At 37.1% G+C, this 15,496-nt stretch overlaps 1 protein-coding gene across 4 annotated transcripts in view; it reads right to left on the bottom strand.

Moving 5' to 3' along the window:
- The window catches only part of SETD2 (SET domain containing 2, histone lysine methyltransferase), a 117,760-nt gene that overhangs the window by 13,991 nt on the left and 88,273 nt on the right, over positions 1-15,496 (bottom strand). For all 4 annotated transcript variants that reach the window (XR_010842590.1, XM_059078154.2, XM_067044448.1 and 1 more), the window contains 3 exons: positions 14,554-14,737; positions 8,329-8,998; positions 928-1,062 (listed from right to left, as the gene is read on the bottom strand). Coding sequence is in view for 3 of the 4 variants with exons in the window: in XM_059078154.2 (XP_058934137.1) it covers positions 928-1,062; positions 8,329-8,998; positions 14,554-14,737 (989 nt within the window). In the remaining variant the exon portion in view is untranslated. The remainder of the gene's footprint in view (positions 1-927; positions 1,063-8,328; positions 8,999-14,553; positions 14,738-15,496) is intronic.

Raw genomic sequence — 15,496 nt, 5'->3', positions numbered from 1 at the left:
CAATCCTTCTCCAATTTGGGAATAATTTTTTCCCCTCCTCAAATTCTATCTGCATATTTCATGACACTAAACTCTGACTACTTTTAGTATTATTCATTGTGATCCTCATCTCTCTTACTGGAATGTCAGCTTTTAAGCACAGGAATGGAATCTTATGTTTGTTTTCAAAATGCCTAGAAGGACCCAATTCATAGCAAGCCCTCAAATACCTGCCATACACACTGTCTTATTTCTAAGTGTTTCACATGTAGTCTTTTTACTCCATCTCCACCAACTGCCCTACTTATCGAAAGCCACCATCACTCACCAGAACACAACAAGAGCCTTCTCTGGAATTGTCAGTATTCTAAACTGCTAATTTGGTCATGTTTAGTTTCTCAACTTCTTCTAGTGCCAGCTCCTATTTCCCATTTCATCTAAAAACATCATTTCATCAAGATTTCATCATATCCTTCAATATATGCTGCAGAATACCAAAAGCTTCTTTCAATATATATTGTATAACATGTAAAGTGAACTATATCATTCAATTTTATATCTCTAGTCCCCAGTACAGTATCATAGTCTAGTTCTCCATAAATAATGATGGAGCTAGTCTAGAAAACTATTACTTCAGAAATTCATAGCAAAGTATAAGAATACAAGATCAGTCAGTTTAAATTACAAATAAAAAGGATCCTAAGGGCAAAGTACATATAAATTCACATAGCTGTAAGTTCCACAGAATTTTTTTTAATTGACAAAACTGTCGAGTAGTGCTCACTGAGGGTACACAGGCCCTTGAGTGAAATTGGCTACTACAAAAATTTTTATAAAAAACAAACAAAAAAGGAGTAAAAACCCCCTAACTAAACCAAACAAAAAGTAATCTTTCTAAAGATAAGGTAGGTAGCCAAGGAGAGGTTGAGCAACCAAAATATTTCTTACTGGCTGTAAGGGCTGAGGCTGCCCTGGTGCAACTATTGTAGTCACGGCTGTGGCTGGCTGTACCACCACTCCTTGTGGGTGAGCTGTGAAAATCTGTTGTCCCTGGATGTACTGAAGACTTGGCTGGGCATAACTCTAAAAGATAAAATGAAGAAATTCACAATTTATAGTTTTCTAGCTCTTAATAAGCAATATCTGACTTCCAAGTAGACAAATCTTATTGAAAGATACATCCATTAATTTTTTTTAACTTTCAATGTGAATATTTTAATACAAATGTGTAAAACAATCTTTTACTTCAAACTTTTTTTCTTTTTTGAATAATTCCCTAGTCATTTACTTACTTTGATTTTACTTTATCATAAAAAGTTAGAAAACTTTTTTGAGGCAGAGGCGGGGATGGGGGTGGGGTAGAGTACACAAGAAACCTGTCCAATTGTTTGGCTTCAATGAGACTTGAATAACAACTGAAGTGCTACTCCTAGGATATCTGAGAAAGAGCTCCTCCACACAGTGCTCTTTACAGACAGTGTTTTAACTACCAACTCCTAATGACTAACAGCTTGTTTTGACTGGAAAAGGTCAAAAGGAGCGATCCACAGTAGAGGAAGTTGAAGGTGATCAAAATTTAAACTAGTTTTCTAGCTTTTTGTAGGCTTCTATAAGAAAGACAGCGTAATTCAATGTATCTAAAATCCTTATGACACACTGATTTATATATATAGTGCTTTATCAAGCAGAAAAGCCCTTTTGCATATATTATCTCACTCAATCCTGACCACCATCAGAGGTGGGTGTATCTCCTACACCTGGAGTTATATAACAGATAAGTACCATGGCTAGCTAGGACTTAAACCTACTCTGAAATTATGATAGAAAAACTGTTTAAAGAGGTGACAAGAAGCCCTGAAAACAACCTTGTTTTGTTAAAAAGTGATGACTATCAAGGAGCTGAACAGATACGTATTTAAGGACAGATTTTGACCCTATAAACTGAGATTCTATCAGGTAAAATGATTCAGAAGTATTAATTGATAAGTACTCAAAATATAAAATATAATCAAAATATAATTATTCCAAATGATACCAGTAAAGACCCAAGGAGTCTGAATAGGTAAATGTAGCTGCCCAGCAGATTTCTGGATGAATAATTACTGAGAAGACACACAGAAAGAGGAAGAATATAATACTTGATTCAGTATTGCAAACAGCTTAATCTACACATATCATAAACCAGATTCAATGCTAACTGTCAAAGCAGAATTGTCAGAATAGTATCACGAAGCTGAGAGAAAAATGTATACCTTAGAAATATTTTCATCTCTAGGTATTTGGATACAAGATGGGAAATATGTGCAACATCAAACATTTTGTAGAAATGTATCTCCTCACCTAACTCCTGTCCCAAAGCCTGAATTTGATTAAATCCAAAACACTTTTCAACACTGACACATAACCAGACAATACTGAATCAGAAGTCAGTACCAAAGAAGTATTAGCAACAAAGATGACCAAATACTGCTTACAAAATTAAAAAGCATTAAGATAAAATATAAATAATTCTTAAAGTTCTACTTTAACTTTGATAAAATAAACCGTAAAACAAAACATATCTAACTGGCCTCTATTCTATGATCACCAATTTATCTGGAAAGTTAAGTTTCCAAGGAAGTTTCTAAGGGCTGATGCCCAGAAGGAAGCATCCTCAAGAGGCAAGTTATTGTGCATGTAGGAGGTTAACACATATGTGCTGGTAACCCTGATTCTGAGTAGAAACAGTTTCTGGGAGGCTGAAGAGGACAGATGGATAAACTGGAATTTTCCCAACCCACAAACACCAGATACTGTAACGAATCCCAAATTTAATTTCTTCCTGACCCACTCTCCGAATCTAATCGATTGGCAAATTCTGTTGGCTCTGCATTTTTTATATATGTATGTACATGTGTATGTGGATCTGTACGTATGAGTTTATATATGTGTGTGAATACGTATATATAAATACAAAATAAAATCTGATCATTTCTTACATCTCTCCTTCTACTATTCCAGTATAAGTGGCCATATTCTTTTGCCTAGATTATTCAACAGTCTTTTAACTGATCTCCCTACTTCTGCCCTTGACTCCCACAATCTCTTCACCCAGAGCAACCAGAGTGATTCTCTTAAAATACATCAAATCATGCCAGTCTGCTGTAACTGCTCCAGTGGATTTTTACATTATTCAGACTAACAGCCCAAATCCTCACAAAGCCCTGACCATCTTGTTCCTCCCCAAGGCCTTGACCTCATTTCCTACTACAGGTATACCTCAGAGATATTGTGGGTTCAGTTTCAGAACATGCAATAAAGTGAATATTGCAATAAAAAGTGAATCACATGAATATTTTGGTTTCCCAGAACATATAAAAGTTATGCTTCATTATACTGTACTCTATTAAGTGTGCAGTAACATTAGGTCTAAAAAACAATGTACATACCTTAATTTTAAAATGCTTTACTGCTTAAAAATGCTGACCATCCTCTGAGCCTTCAGAGAGTCATGATCTATCTGCTGGTAGAGGGTGTGGCCTCGATGTTGATGGCTGCTGACTGGGTGGCTGTGGCAATTTCTTAAAATAAGACAATGAAGCTTTTGCCACATTGACTGACTCTTCCTTTCACCATTTCTCTACAGTATGTGATGCTATTTGATAGCATTTTACCCACAGTAGAACTGTTTTCAAAATTGGAGTCAATCTTCTTAAACTTGCCTCTGCTTTATCAACTAAATATATGTAATATTCTAAATCCTCTGATATCATTTCAACAATCTTCACAGCCTCTTTTTTTTTTTTTTTTTTTGTGGTATGCGGGCCTCTCACTGCTGTGGCCTCTCCCGTTGCGGAGCACAGGCTCCGGACGCGCAAGCCTAGCGGCCATGGCTCACGGGCTTAGTTGCTCCGCGGCATGTGGGATCTTCCCGGACCAGGGCACGAACCCGTGACCCCTGCATCGGCAGGCGGATTCTCAACCACTGCGCCACCAGGGAAGCCCCTTCACAGCCTCTTTACCAGGAGTAGATTCCATCTCAAGAAACTACTTTCCTTTTTGCTCATCCATAAGAAGTAACTCCTCATCCATTCAAATTTTATCATGAGACTACAGTAGTTCAGTCACATCTTCAGGCTCTGCTTCTAATTTTAGTTCACTTGCTATTTCTACCACATCTGCAATTACTTCCAGCACTGAAGTCTTCAACCCCTCCAAGTTATCAATTAGAGTTGGAATCAACTATATCTTCTGGATAACTTGCTGCAGTTTCTACATGAGCACTTGCTACTTCACCTTGCACTTTAATGTTGCAGAGATGGCTTCTTTCCTCCAACCTCATGAACCAACCTCTGCTAAGCTTCAAACTTTTCTTCTACAGCTTCCTCCCCCATCTCAGCCTTCACAGAACTGAAGAGAGTTAGGGACCTGGTTCTGGATTAGGCTTTGGCTTAAGGGAATGTTGTGGCTGGTATGATCTTCTATCCAGACCACTAAAACTTTCTTCATATATATCAGCAATAAGGCTGATAAGACTATTTTGCTTTCTTATCAATTTCCTTCAAGAACTTTTCCTTTGCATTCACAAGTTGGCTAACTGGCACAAGAGGCCTAGCTTTTGGCCTATCTCAGCTTTCAACTTGGCTTTCCTCACTAAACGTCATCATTTCTAGGTTTTGATTTAAAGTGAGAGATGTACGACTCTTCCTTTCACTTGATATTTAGAGGCCATCGTAGGGTTATTAATTGGCCTAATTTTAATATTATTTTGTCTCAGGGAGTAGGGAGGCCCAAGGAGAGGGTGAGAGATCGGAAAATGGCCAGTCGGCGGAGCAGACAAAACACATTTACCGATTAAGCTCGCTGGCTTACATAAGCTCAGTTCATGACACCCCAAAACAATTACAATAATAATGTCAAAGATCACTGATCACAGCTCACCATAACAAATATAATAATAATGAAAAAGTCTGAAATAGTGCAAAAATTATCAATTTGTGACACACAGACATGAAGTAAGCAAATGCTGTTGGAAAAATGGCGCCAACAGACTTAATGTGACACAGCGTTGCCACAAACCTTCAATGTGTAAAAAATGCAGTATCTGCAAAGCACAATAAAATGAGGTGTGCCTGTACTGTCACCTTAACTCCTTTGGAAAAGGAAGGGCTTCACAATTATATCACACATTTTGAATGACATTTTATATCCTGATTTTGAAAAAAAAAAATTTTTAAGCTAGATCAAAATACTAATTTTGAGAACTGTCAATAGGATGAACCATGTTATCTTCAGAGTGATCAAGAGGTTAAACACCCAAATCTACAATAGAAAAATGCTAATATTTTGGAGGGTAAAATTTCTTTGACCCTCAGTGAAACTATGTTCATGAAGAATTTATCTGACAAGATCACAGTTGTATAAGGCTTGTCATGGAGACACTCTAAAGGATTCAATTAATGTGTAGTAAAGCTGTGGTTTCTTTAGCATGAAAAGTCTGGCTACAAATGTTCGTTGTGAGATAACTTCTAAACTGAAATGGCATTACCCAGCTTGATCATTCCCTGTATTTACTAGATATGGCTCCAGACAAATTTTATCTGTTTCTAAAATGCAAAGATATATTTAAAGGATAACAATTTATCAACAGGAAGGAATGTTACACATACTGAAAATAATTCCCAAAGGAAATGCCAAAAACATCTTAACAATATCACTGCGAAAAACAACAACAAAAAAACCCCTAAACAAAAACCCCAAACACCCAAAATTGCAACATTCATTCGCAGATATAGTGTTTGAAACTCAAACTGTCAAAAAGTAGAGGGAAAATAAACATTTTCCAGGGTTCTGTAGTACCTACCCAAACTAGCTGACAATCATACGCCAAAGCCAGAACAATTAACAGCAATAAAAAGGGGAAATTGGTTTGCAGTCCCACTGAAATAATACAGAAGATGTACACATTTGTGAGATATCCAAATAGCATGTGCCTGTGAAATTTATCCATTTGCTGGAAGAAAGTCTGTTGGAGATTGGCTCTACCTACAAGGGACTTGAAATTACACAAAAGCTAATTTCTCAAACGTAAATCCAGTCTAGAAATATCTTTAAAATGTGACTTCTAATGGGAATTTTAAGAGAGAGTCCAATGTTATAGAGGGGAAAGCAAAAAAACAGCTATTACTTTATATCTGAGTCACTTCACTTATGTGAACAATTTATAGTCTAAGCACTCAATTTTTTGAGATGTAATTTAGTGTAACTTTTTAAGAATAGGTCACTCTAATGTCACAAGACCACTATAAAGCACATGGCCTCAGTTCAAACTGAGCTTTTATGTCTAATAAGCAGCTGTGGCAAAAAATTAAAGTCACCTTCTGATAACACATCTGCTCCAAATTTCAAAGATACTGCATATGTACACACACTCACAAATTTATATTATACCATATCACATACTACTTCATTGTCTAGGTTATTATACCTTAGCTCATGTTGGTATGGTTGATATTTGATTTGAACAACACAGGCCTCAACATAGACCAGATACATGAGCCAGACACCAGATAGATGACCATGATCAGCTGTAGTTCACAGCCCACTAATGTCAATACTCTCATTATTAAGGTAACTAAGTAAGAACTATAATTAAACCTTCAAGGTATATGGTGCTTTAAATTTATCATTACTAATATCCATTATCTCATACAAACCTCAACCACTCTGAGGCATTCTGCTCATTTAATAAATGAGAAAACTAAAACTGAAGAATCTAAGTGCCTGTCTCCAGGACACACAGTTAAGTGACAGACTAGGACTTAAAATACACACGCTAACAACATGCTCTATGCTTCTCATTACCCAGAGTCGAACATCATCTCTGATCAACTAATCTCATAAACAAGGGAAAGATAGTCTGAACCATCTTAGTCCATTTATCAACTACTCTAGCACACGAAAAGCAGATTAGGGAGTCAATAAATGACTCCTTCATAGGAACAGACTGAAAACTGGAAATAAAATTGTAATACTTGAGTCTTAAGGCTACGACTAAACCCTAGAGAAATCTTTTGCTCACTGGGATGGAAAAAATAAATTCTATTTTAGAAGAACCACTATAAGATCACTGAGCTCTCTACTGAAGAGTCTTTAATTCTGTAGGAGGCAGAATTATGCATAACAAACACCACCAACAACAATAATAAAAAGCTAAGAAAATTGATAGCCAATAACCAATAATGCCCATTTTCTTACCTGCTGTATTTAGCCCTATAACATTAATTTTAAGCCAAACATGAAAGGAAAAACACACACACACAAAAACTAAGTATAAGAATGTTCAGTGCAGTATTATTTATAATTATGAAAAAGAACTTTCAATTTAAATAACTACCCCAGGAAAATGTGGTATTATACAGACGTTAAAATGTGTATGTGTATGTATGCATATATATATACACACACATAAAAATAGAGTAATCTGGAAAAATGGTTAAGAATCATGTTACACAGAAAAACACAGGCTAAAAAAACTTCCAAGTCTTCAAAATTACAAATTCATAAAATATATAAACATGTGGTTAAAGAGATAATAAAAAATGAAGGCAGTTAATACAGTTAAGGTTTTCAGAATTAAAGCAGGACACTTTGTCACGGCCTTTTAGACAAAATTTTGATACAGCTTCATAACAAAAATACGAACAGAAGTAAAAATTACTTCTGTTACTTCAATACTAAGTAATGTGTACAGGAAACATCTCTGGGAGTTTCTGCCATCCACAATAATTCACCTTTAAGGGGTGACAAGGAATGACGGGAGAGACATAGAAATGTGGTGAAGATGATGCCTTAAAGAGTCTTTTTTTTTTTTTTTTAATGTACTGGTTTATAAAAAAGAAAAGAAATTTGATTAAAAACCACAAATATACTTAAGTTATTCTCTCTCTCTCTCGCTGATCACTTGCTTTTGGTGAAGCCAGCTGGCATGTTGTAAGCAGCGCTATTGAGACTGGTAAGGAACCAAGGACAGCTAACAACCATGTGAGTGAGCCTGAAAGTAAACCTTCCATCCCCTGTCTAGTCTTCAGATGACTACAACCCTGCTTAATAGCTTGACTGTAATTTCATGACTCTGAGCCAGAACCACCCAGCCAAATTGCTTCTGAATTCCTGATGCACAGAAACTATGAGATAATAATTACTTACTGTTTTCAACTGCTAAGTAATTTGTGACACAATAGATAATTAGTATATATAAAATTAGCCAATATGTAAAAGTGATCAATGGCAGGACTTCCCCCTCACATCAGATTTAACATCCCATAAACAGACAGTAAAACAGACAAGAGAATTTCCAAAATTAGTTACCTGTACAATTGGTGGAGTTGTCTGTGAATAGGGTGATGTCACACCATAGACAGTTGGACAAGCCTGTCCTTGATAATATATGGTTGCTTGAGACTGTGCAGGAGAGTACTGCTGCTGTACACTCACGGACTGTTGGTTTGAATCCCAAACACCATAATTCTGTCCCTGGACTGGGCCTGGGGCTGGCACTGGCAAGACGGTGACACTGGAGTCTTGGTGTACCACACCGTCACTTTGGGCCACATACTGTGAACTGGAAACTTCCACAGGGGCTGCCACATGTGGCACCACTGGCACAGGTGGAGGGGCAGCAAGGGGTTCTGTAGAATGTCCCACCAAGGGCTGAGAATGATCATAAGGAGCAGGAGAACACACAGGATCCATGCTGGGTGTGGGGAGGAGCACCTTTCCAGCATTAGGATTGCTGGGATCCACATAGGCCTGCATGGGATAACCTGGTGGGTAGCCAGCAAAGGGGTGATGAGGGGCATTGTAGCCAAGAGAGTCATAGGGCAGTGGAGACGTCATTCCCAGGTTCTGCATCTGCTGCTGTTGTTTTTGAGCCTCCCGCTGAGCTACCTCCTGCTCAAACAACTTTCGACGCTCCTCTGTAGAAAGTTTATTGCGATCTTTAATTCGTACTTTCTTTTTAGAAGTTGGTGTATCATATCTAGAAAGAAAACAATAAGAGCACCACAGAAAGTTTTTCCCTAAATCAGAGACATAACCAAAGCACTAATAAATGTTATGCCACTTGATACTAAACCATTAACCATACCAACTCCAATTTGGCACTGGCTGAAAATCATACTCAAAATTACTTAAGGAGTTTTGCAGATAGGAGAGAACCTCAAGGAAACAGACACTTAGATGAAAATAATAACTTTATTCTTATCCTCAGCTTCTAGAACTTCAAAATAAAGATACATGTAGTATCCTAAATAGATTCTTCTTTATAGTTAAGTTCTGTAGTTCTGTAACTACAAATTCTAAAATTAAAACAAAAACCCAAATACATTAATAAAAGCTATAGAATTTGATGTATGTCTGACCACACCCATTAATATCAACACAGGTTAGTTAAGTGAAAGATAAGCATGTACACATGAAAGTATGGGGAGTTATATTCACATACTCTTCTTTGTGCAGTACCAAGTATAATATCATATTGCTAAACCTAATACCCTGGTGATAGTTTTGACAACTATCCCCAGTAAGCCCCCAAGAAACCATCAACTCTAACATTCACAAGAGAACTGAGGACTTAAAAGATTCTTTTGTGAAGTTCTATGGACTGAATTGAACTTTTGAGAAAGGCTCTTGGCAAAAATGAAAAATGACAACTAATTTCAAGATGTTTCATTGCAAAGAAACATCTAATAACAGATTCATGGATAAGGGTACAACATTTATCCAAACAACAAAAAATATATGGTCTAAAAACCTCTTAGTTGAAAACTTCCTTTAAAGTGTTAGTGGGGTGGTAGTACCCTTAGCTGCCTGGCAAAAACAAATGTAAACAGTCTACAGAAGAGAGCACCTTAAATCCAGGCCTCAATGAATTCCTACAGATTAAGTTCTAAGGAACAGGAGTTCATTAGAAAATAAAATTAATCTTGCCATTTGTAACAACATGGATGGACCGAGAGGGTATTATGCTGAGAAAAATAAGTAACACAAAGAAAGATAAATACTGTATGATTTCATTTGTATGTGGAATCTAAAAAACAAAACAAATGAACAAACAAAACAGAGTTACAGATACAGAGAACAAACAGCTGGTTGCCAGAGGAGAGAGGGGAAGAAAGAAACAGGTAAGGGAGATTAAGAGGTACAAAAATTCAGTTGCAAAATAAATGAATCACACGGTATGAAATGTACAGTGTGGGGAATATAGTAAAAAACTATGTAATGTCTTTGTAAGGTGACACACCGTAACTAGACTTATTGTGGTGATCATTTTGGTATAGAAATATCAAATTACTATGCTGTGTAACAGGAACTAACAGTGCTGTAGGTCGATTATACTTCAAAAAAACTCACAGAAACAAACTCATAGAAGATAAACATGTACTAGGGATATAATGTACCACATGATACATATACAATGAACACTGCTGTATGTTCTATATGAAAGTTAAGAGACTAAATCCTAAGAGTTCTCATCACAAAAAAAGGTATTTTCCCCTATTTCTATAATTCTGTATCTACATGAGATGATGGATGTTCACTAAACTTATTGTGATGATCATTTCATGATGCATGTAAGTCAAATCATATGCTTAACATCTTAAACTTATACTGTGCTGTACGTCAATTATATCTCACTGAAAGCAAAAAAAGGTATATAATTATAAAATTATAAAATACCCCCCCACACACACACACAAGTGAGAGGAAGAGACATACAAAGACTGCTGCTACTGAATTATCACACACAAAATATTAGAGATGTTTAATATGTTTAATAAGATAAAAGAGGCTATTAAAAATATGCCTAAGGAACAGGACCATAAAATACTATCAGGCAGATTTGAATAAGAACCCCATGAAGCATCTAGAAAGGAAAAAGAATGAAAATTAAAACTCAATTGTCATACAAAATTGAAATTGCACATACCTGGCAAAATTCTACTTAAATATCCAAGAGAAACTTTTGCACATGTACACCAAAATAAGATAACAGCACTATACGTAATAGAAAAAGCTTTATAACAAAACATTATACAGTAATAGAAAAGAATAAACTGACACTATTATGAATAAGTCTTAGTAAATAAATATCAAGTCAAAACAAAGTACCATCAAATTAAATGCAAACTAATAGCCTTTTCATACAGTTAAAACTAACATATTTTTAAGAAATATACATTAGATGACATAAAACTATATTTTAAAAGAGGCAGGCCAGGGTACAATGAACACAGAATCCAACAGATACTACTTGTTATCGCAAGTAGTAAAGACAGGGGACGGTACAGAAATAAGTGACATAGCAAGATTTATATAATTGTTAAGATCCTGACTTTTGTGCTGAGACCTCCAGGGCTCATTACATTATAATAAATGTATGGAGAAAAGGTCCATGGATAGAAATAAGTGTCATGAACCAAGAAATAACCTAATATTCAATTCAGTGCCCATAAGAGCCATGGTATGGTTAAGCAAGAGATTAGATCTGAAGAGAATTACTAACTTGGAAGATGATCTTCAAATTTTGAAAGTTCAATGAATTTCAACCAGGTTGAAAAAAAAGGAAATCCTCATATAAACACAGGGTAGCGATAATGCAGAACACCAAATACAAAGAGAACTTCTTAAAAGCAGGACAAGAGAAAAGCCAGGTTACTTAAGAAAAGCAACCAAAAAGTTTTGTAAAATCAATATGGAAAGTCAGAAGAATGAAGAATAACAGCTTCAAAGTGTTCAGAAGAACTATCAACCCAAAAGAACTTCCTTTCAAAAATGAGAATAGGGGCTTCCCTGGTGGCACAGTGGTTGAGAGTCCGCCTGCCGATGCAGGGGACACGGGTTCGTGCCCTGGCCTGGGAAGATCCCACATGCCGCAGAGCGGCTGGGCCCGTGAGCCATGGCCGCTGGGCCTGCGCGTCTGGAGCCTGTGCTCCGCAATGGAAGAAGCCACAGGGGTGAGAGGCCCGTGTACCGCAAAAAAAAAATCAAAAATGAGAATAAATGTTCACATAAAGACTTGTTCATAGCCAGTAATATTCACAACAGTCATCTGGAAACAATCCAAACACCTATCAGCTAATGAATTTATAAACAAACTATAGTATATCTATACAATGGACTACTACTAAGCACTAAAAAAGAACTGAGACACATAATAACATGGATGAATATCTCAAATATAATATGCTAAGTGAAAGAAGACAGAATATATTTTATAGTATATGGTATCATATATATGACATTGTGGAAAAAAAAAAACCAAGTCAGAAAGGAGATCAGTGGTGGCCAGGGACTAGGAGTAGAAGAAGGGGATGCACTACAAAGGGGTAAGAGATAATTTTATGAGGTGATGAAATGTTCTATTGGGTTGGCCCAAAAGTTCATTTGGGTTTTTCTGTAAGATGTTATGGAAAAACCCGAATGAACTTTTGGGCCAACCCAATATATAACCTCTGTGGTTGTAGTTACATAACTGTGTGCATCTGACAAAACTCAATGAACAATACACTTAAAATCATGAATTTTACTGTAAGCTATTTATACTTGCTGGTTAAATAAAGCTGATTTTTAAAACTGAGGGTGAGCAATGCAAACAAAATATGAAAAAGACTTTTTAGACAAAAACTGAAATATTATGAAGAGAAACTCACTAAAATAAACCATTTAGGGACTTCCCTGGTGGCGCAGTGGTTAAGAATCTGTCTGCCAATGCAGGGGACACTGGTTCAATCCCTGGTCTGGGAAGATCCTACATGCCAGGGAGCAACTAAGCCCGAGCACCACAACTACTGAGCCTGAGCTCTGGAGCCTGCGAGCCACAACTACTGAAGCCCGCACACCTAGAGCTGGTGCTCCGCAACAAGAGAAGCCACCTCAATGAGAAGCCCGTGCACTGCAACGAAGAGTAGCCCCCTCTTGCCGCAACTAGAGAAAGCCCGCATGCAGCAACGAAGACCCAACGCAGCCAAAAATAAATAAATAAACAATAATTTTAAAAAAGAAAGCATTTAAAGGGGTCTGAGATAAGAAAGAGAAGAAATTAGTAAATGTAAACAAACCAAAAAAATCAGTTGGGGACTTCCCTGGTGGCGCAGTGGTTGAGAGTCTGTCTGTCGATGCAGGGGACACGGGTTCGTGCCCCGGTCCAGGAAGATCCCCCATGCCGCGGAACGGCTGGGCCCGTGAGCCATGGCCGCTGAGCCTGCATGTCCGGACCCCGTGCTCCACAACAGGAGAGGCCACAGCAGTGAGATGCCCGCGTAGCACACACACAAAAAAAAATTAAAGACCTAACTAGACAGAGAATATTCAAATACTCAAAGCAAATTCTAAGGAAGAATAAATCTGAGAAAAGACAGGGCATCCCAGAAGATCAAGTAGGGATGTGCTGTACCTGCTTATCAAGACTTAAATATAAGATAGTCATAGGAGCCCAGAAACAGATCCTCCCATATGTGAAAACCTGTTGGAAAGAGGCAGCACTGCAGATCAGTGGGGAAAGGAGGAGCTTTCAAGTGGTAAATGATGATGGGACAACTGGGTGTTCACCTAGAGAAAAATGAAACCAGATTCCTACCTGAAAATATATACAAAAATTAATTCCCAATGGATTAAGGACTTAACTCTTGCTTTAAAAAATGTATACACACACACAAAGTCATCTCAAGAGTTGGGAAGAATTTCTTAAAACACTGTAAACACTAACCATAAAGGAAACATACAATATATATGATATATTCAATTACAACATAATTAATAAATTCTTTGTATCGAAAGATACAGAGAGAGTCAAAACACGAGTCATAAATTGGGAAAAAATACTTGCAGAATTATATTTAGAATATAAAAAAAGAACGCCTAGAGCTTAAAAAGACAAAATTTAATAAATGAACACCACATATAAAAAGACACTTCACAGAAGAGTAAACAGGAATGTTCAATAAACATATGGCAAAATGTTCAATCTATTTAGTAATTAGAGGAATGTAAATTAAAATCATGATGAATTACTATTACATACCCAGAGAACCCAAAATTTAAAATTCTGACAACTGCTTTATCTCAATTTTTTTAAAAGTATATTTAATTTAAAAATAAGTTCTCAGGAACAAATGTTTTCTAGTACCCAGCAGGTGATTATGTGGCCTGTTTTTCTACCAGCATCACAAGACAGCCTCTGACAAAGGGATCAAACAACATTTTGAACTGGTATGGTGTTAAGATTCACTAGAAAACATAGGGTTATCTCCCATCAACCCCCATTCCCCTTTAAAGAACAAATCTCTGGCTCCTCAAATAGCATTTAAACGTTATGAAGTAGAAGCCATTCGGGTACCAAAAATCTATTAGTCTTCATAGCTATTATTACTGTCACAAGAGACTCTCAATAGTTATGAGTAGAGTTTCCTTTTATACTCACTCACAAGAGAATACATTTATTACAAAAGCACTTGTTGCCCCAAATCAGAAGTGTATCACTTGGGTACTTTTTGACTTGCTCAGAAAAGAAAGTAACTCACATAGGCCACTTACCTGTCATCTGGTCTTTTTGTTCCCCGCTCATAGGCAGAAGAAGGTGGTGAGAGGGAGCCCCTTCGTTTCCTTTTCTCTTTATTTTGAGTTTGTTTGTCTGGGTCTCTCTCTCTTGACCTGTTAGGAGTCTTTGGGGCAACTGTTTGATCTCTGAAGCCAACAGCATCCCTTCCTCGTTCGGTTACTAAGAGAAAAGGGTTTTTTAAAAAATTTACTTGGTAGACTTTTCTCCATCATGATAGTATACCAACTATATAATAAAATCTCTATCCAACAAACAGATCTATGGACTCCTCCTTCACATACCCAGTCCCGAATTTGGATGAGACATAAGGTCTTATATGGTTGTGTGCTCTACTTCCTAAAAGTCTCTTCCATGAATGCCCTTCTCTATCTTTTTCCACCAAAGTCTCAGTCCAAGCTTTCATCATTTCTAACAAGTTCTGTGGAACACATGCATGCAAGATGTTCCTGATGCCTTTAGTAAGGCAGTCTGCTTGTCAGTTCAAAATGTAAAGGCCTTCCCCTGCCCTTATAACTCTGCATATTTACAATTGGTATAAAAACAGCCTGGCACGCTAAACATAAAAACCTCAATAGAAAAATCTCTTTAATTAAAAAAAAATTAGACAACTTTTTATGAACTACAATTTCAAAAGAAAAATATTTCAAACACAGGTGAAACAGGTGGTAATTCAGTAAGTTATCAAAACCAGAGAGCTACATCTTCAAAAAAAAGAACGCCAGTTTCCTATTCAAAGATGGAATCTGGGGCTTCCCTGATGGCATAGTGGTTAAGAATCGGCCTGCCAATGCAGGGGACACAGGTTTGAGCCCTGGTCCGGGAGGATCCCACATGCCGCGGAGCACCTAAGCGCATGCGCCACAACTACTGAGCCTGCACTCTAGAACTCGCAAACCACAACTACTGAAGCCTGTGTAC

The sequence above is a fragment of the Kogia breviceps genome, chromosome 10 (genome assembly GCF_026419965.1).
Source record: "Kogia breviceps isolate mKogBre1 chromosome 10, mKogBre1 haplotype 1, whole genome shotgun sequence".
Classification (NCBI taxonomy): domain Eukaryota; kingdom Metazoa; phylum Chordata; class Mammalia; order Artiodactyla; family Physeteridae; genus Kogia; species Kogia breviceps.
This window is presented reverse-complemented; position numbering and strand designations above follow the sequence as displayed.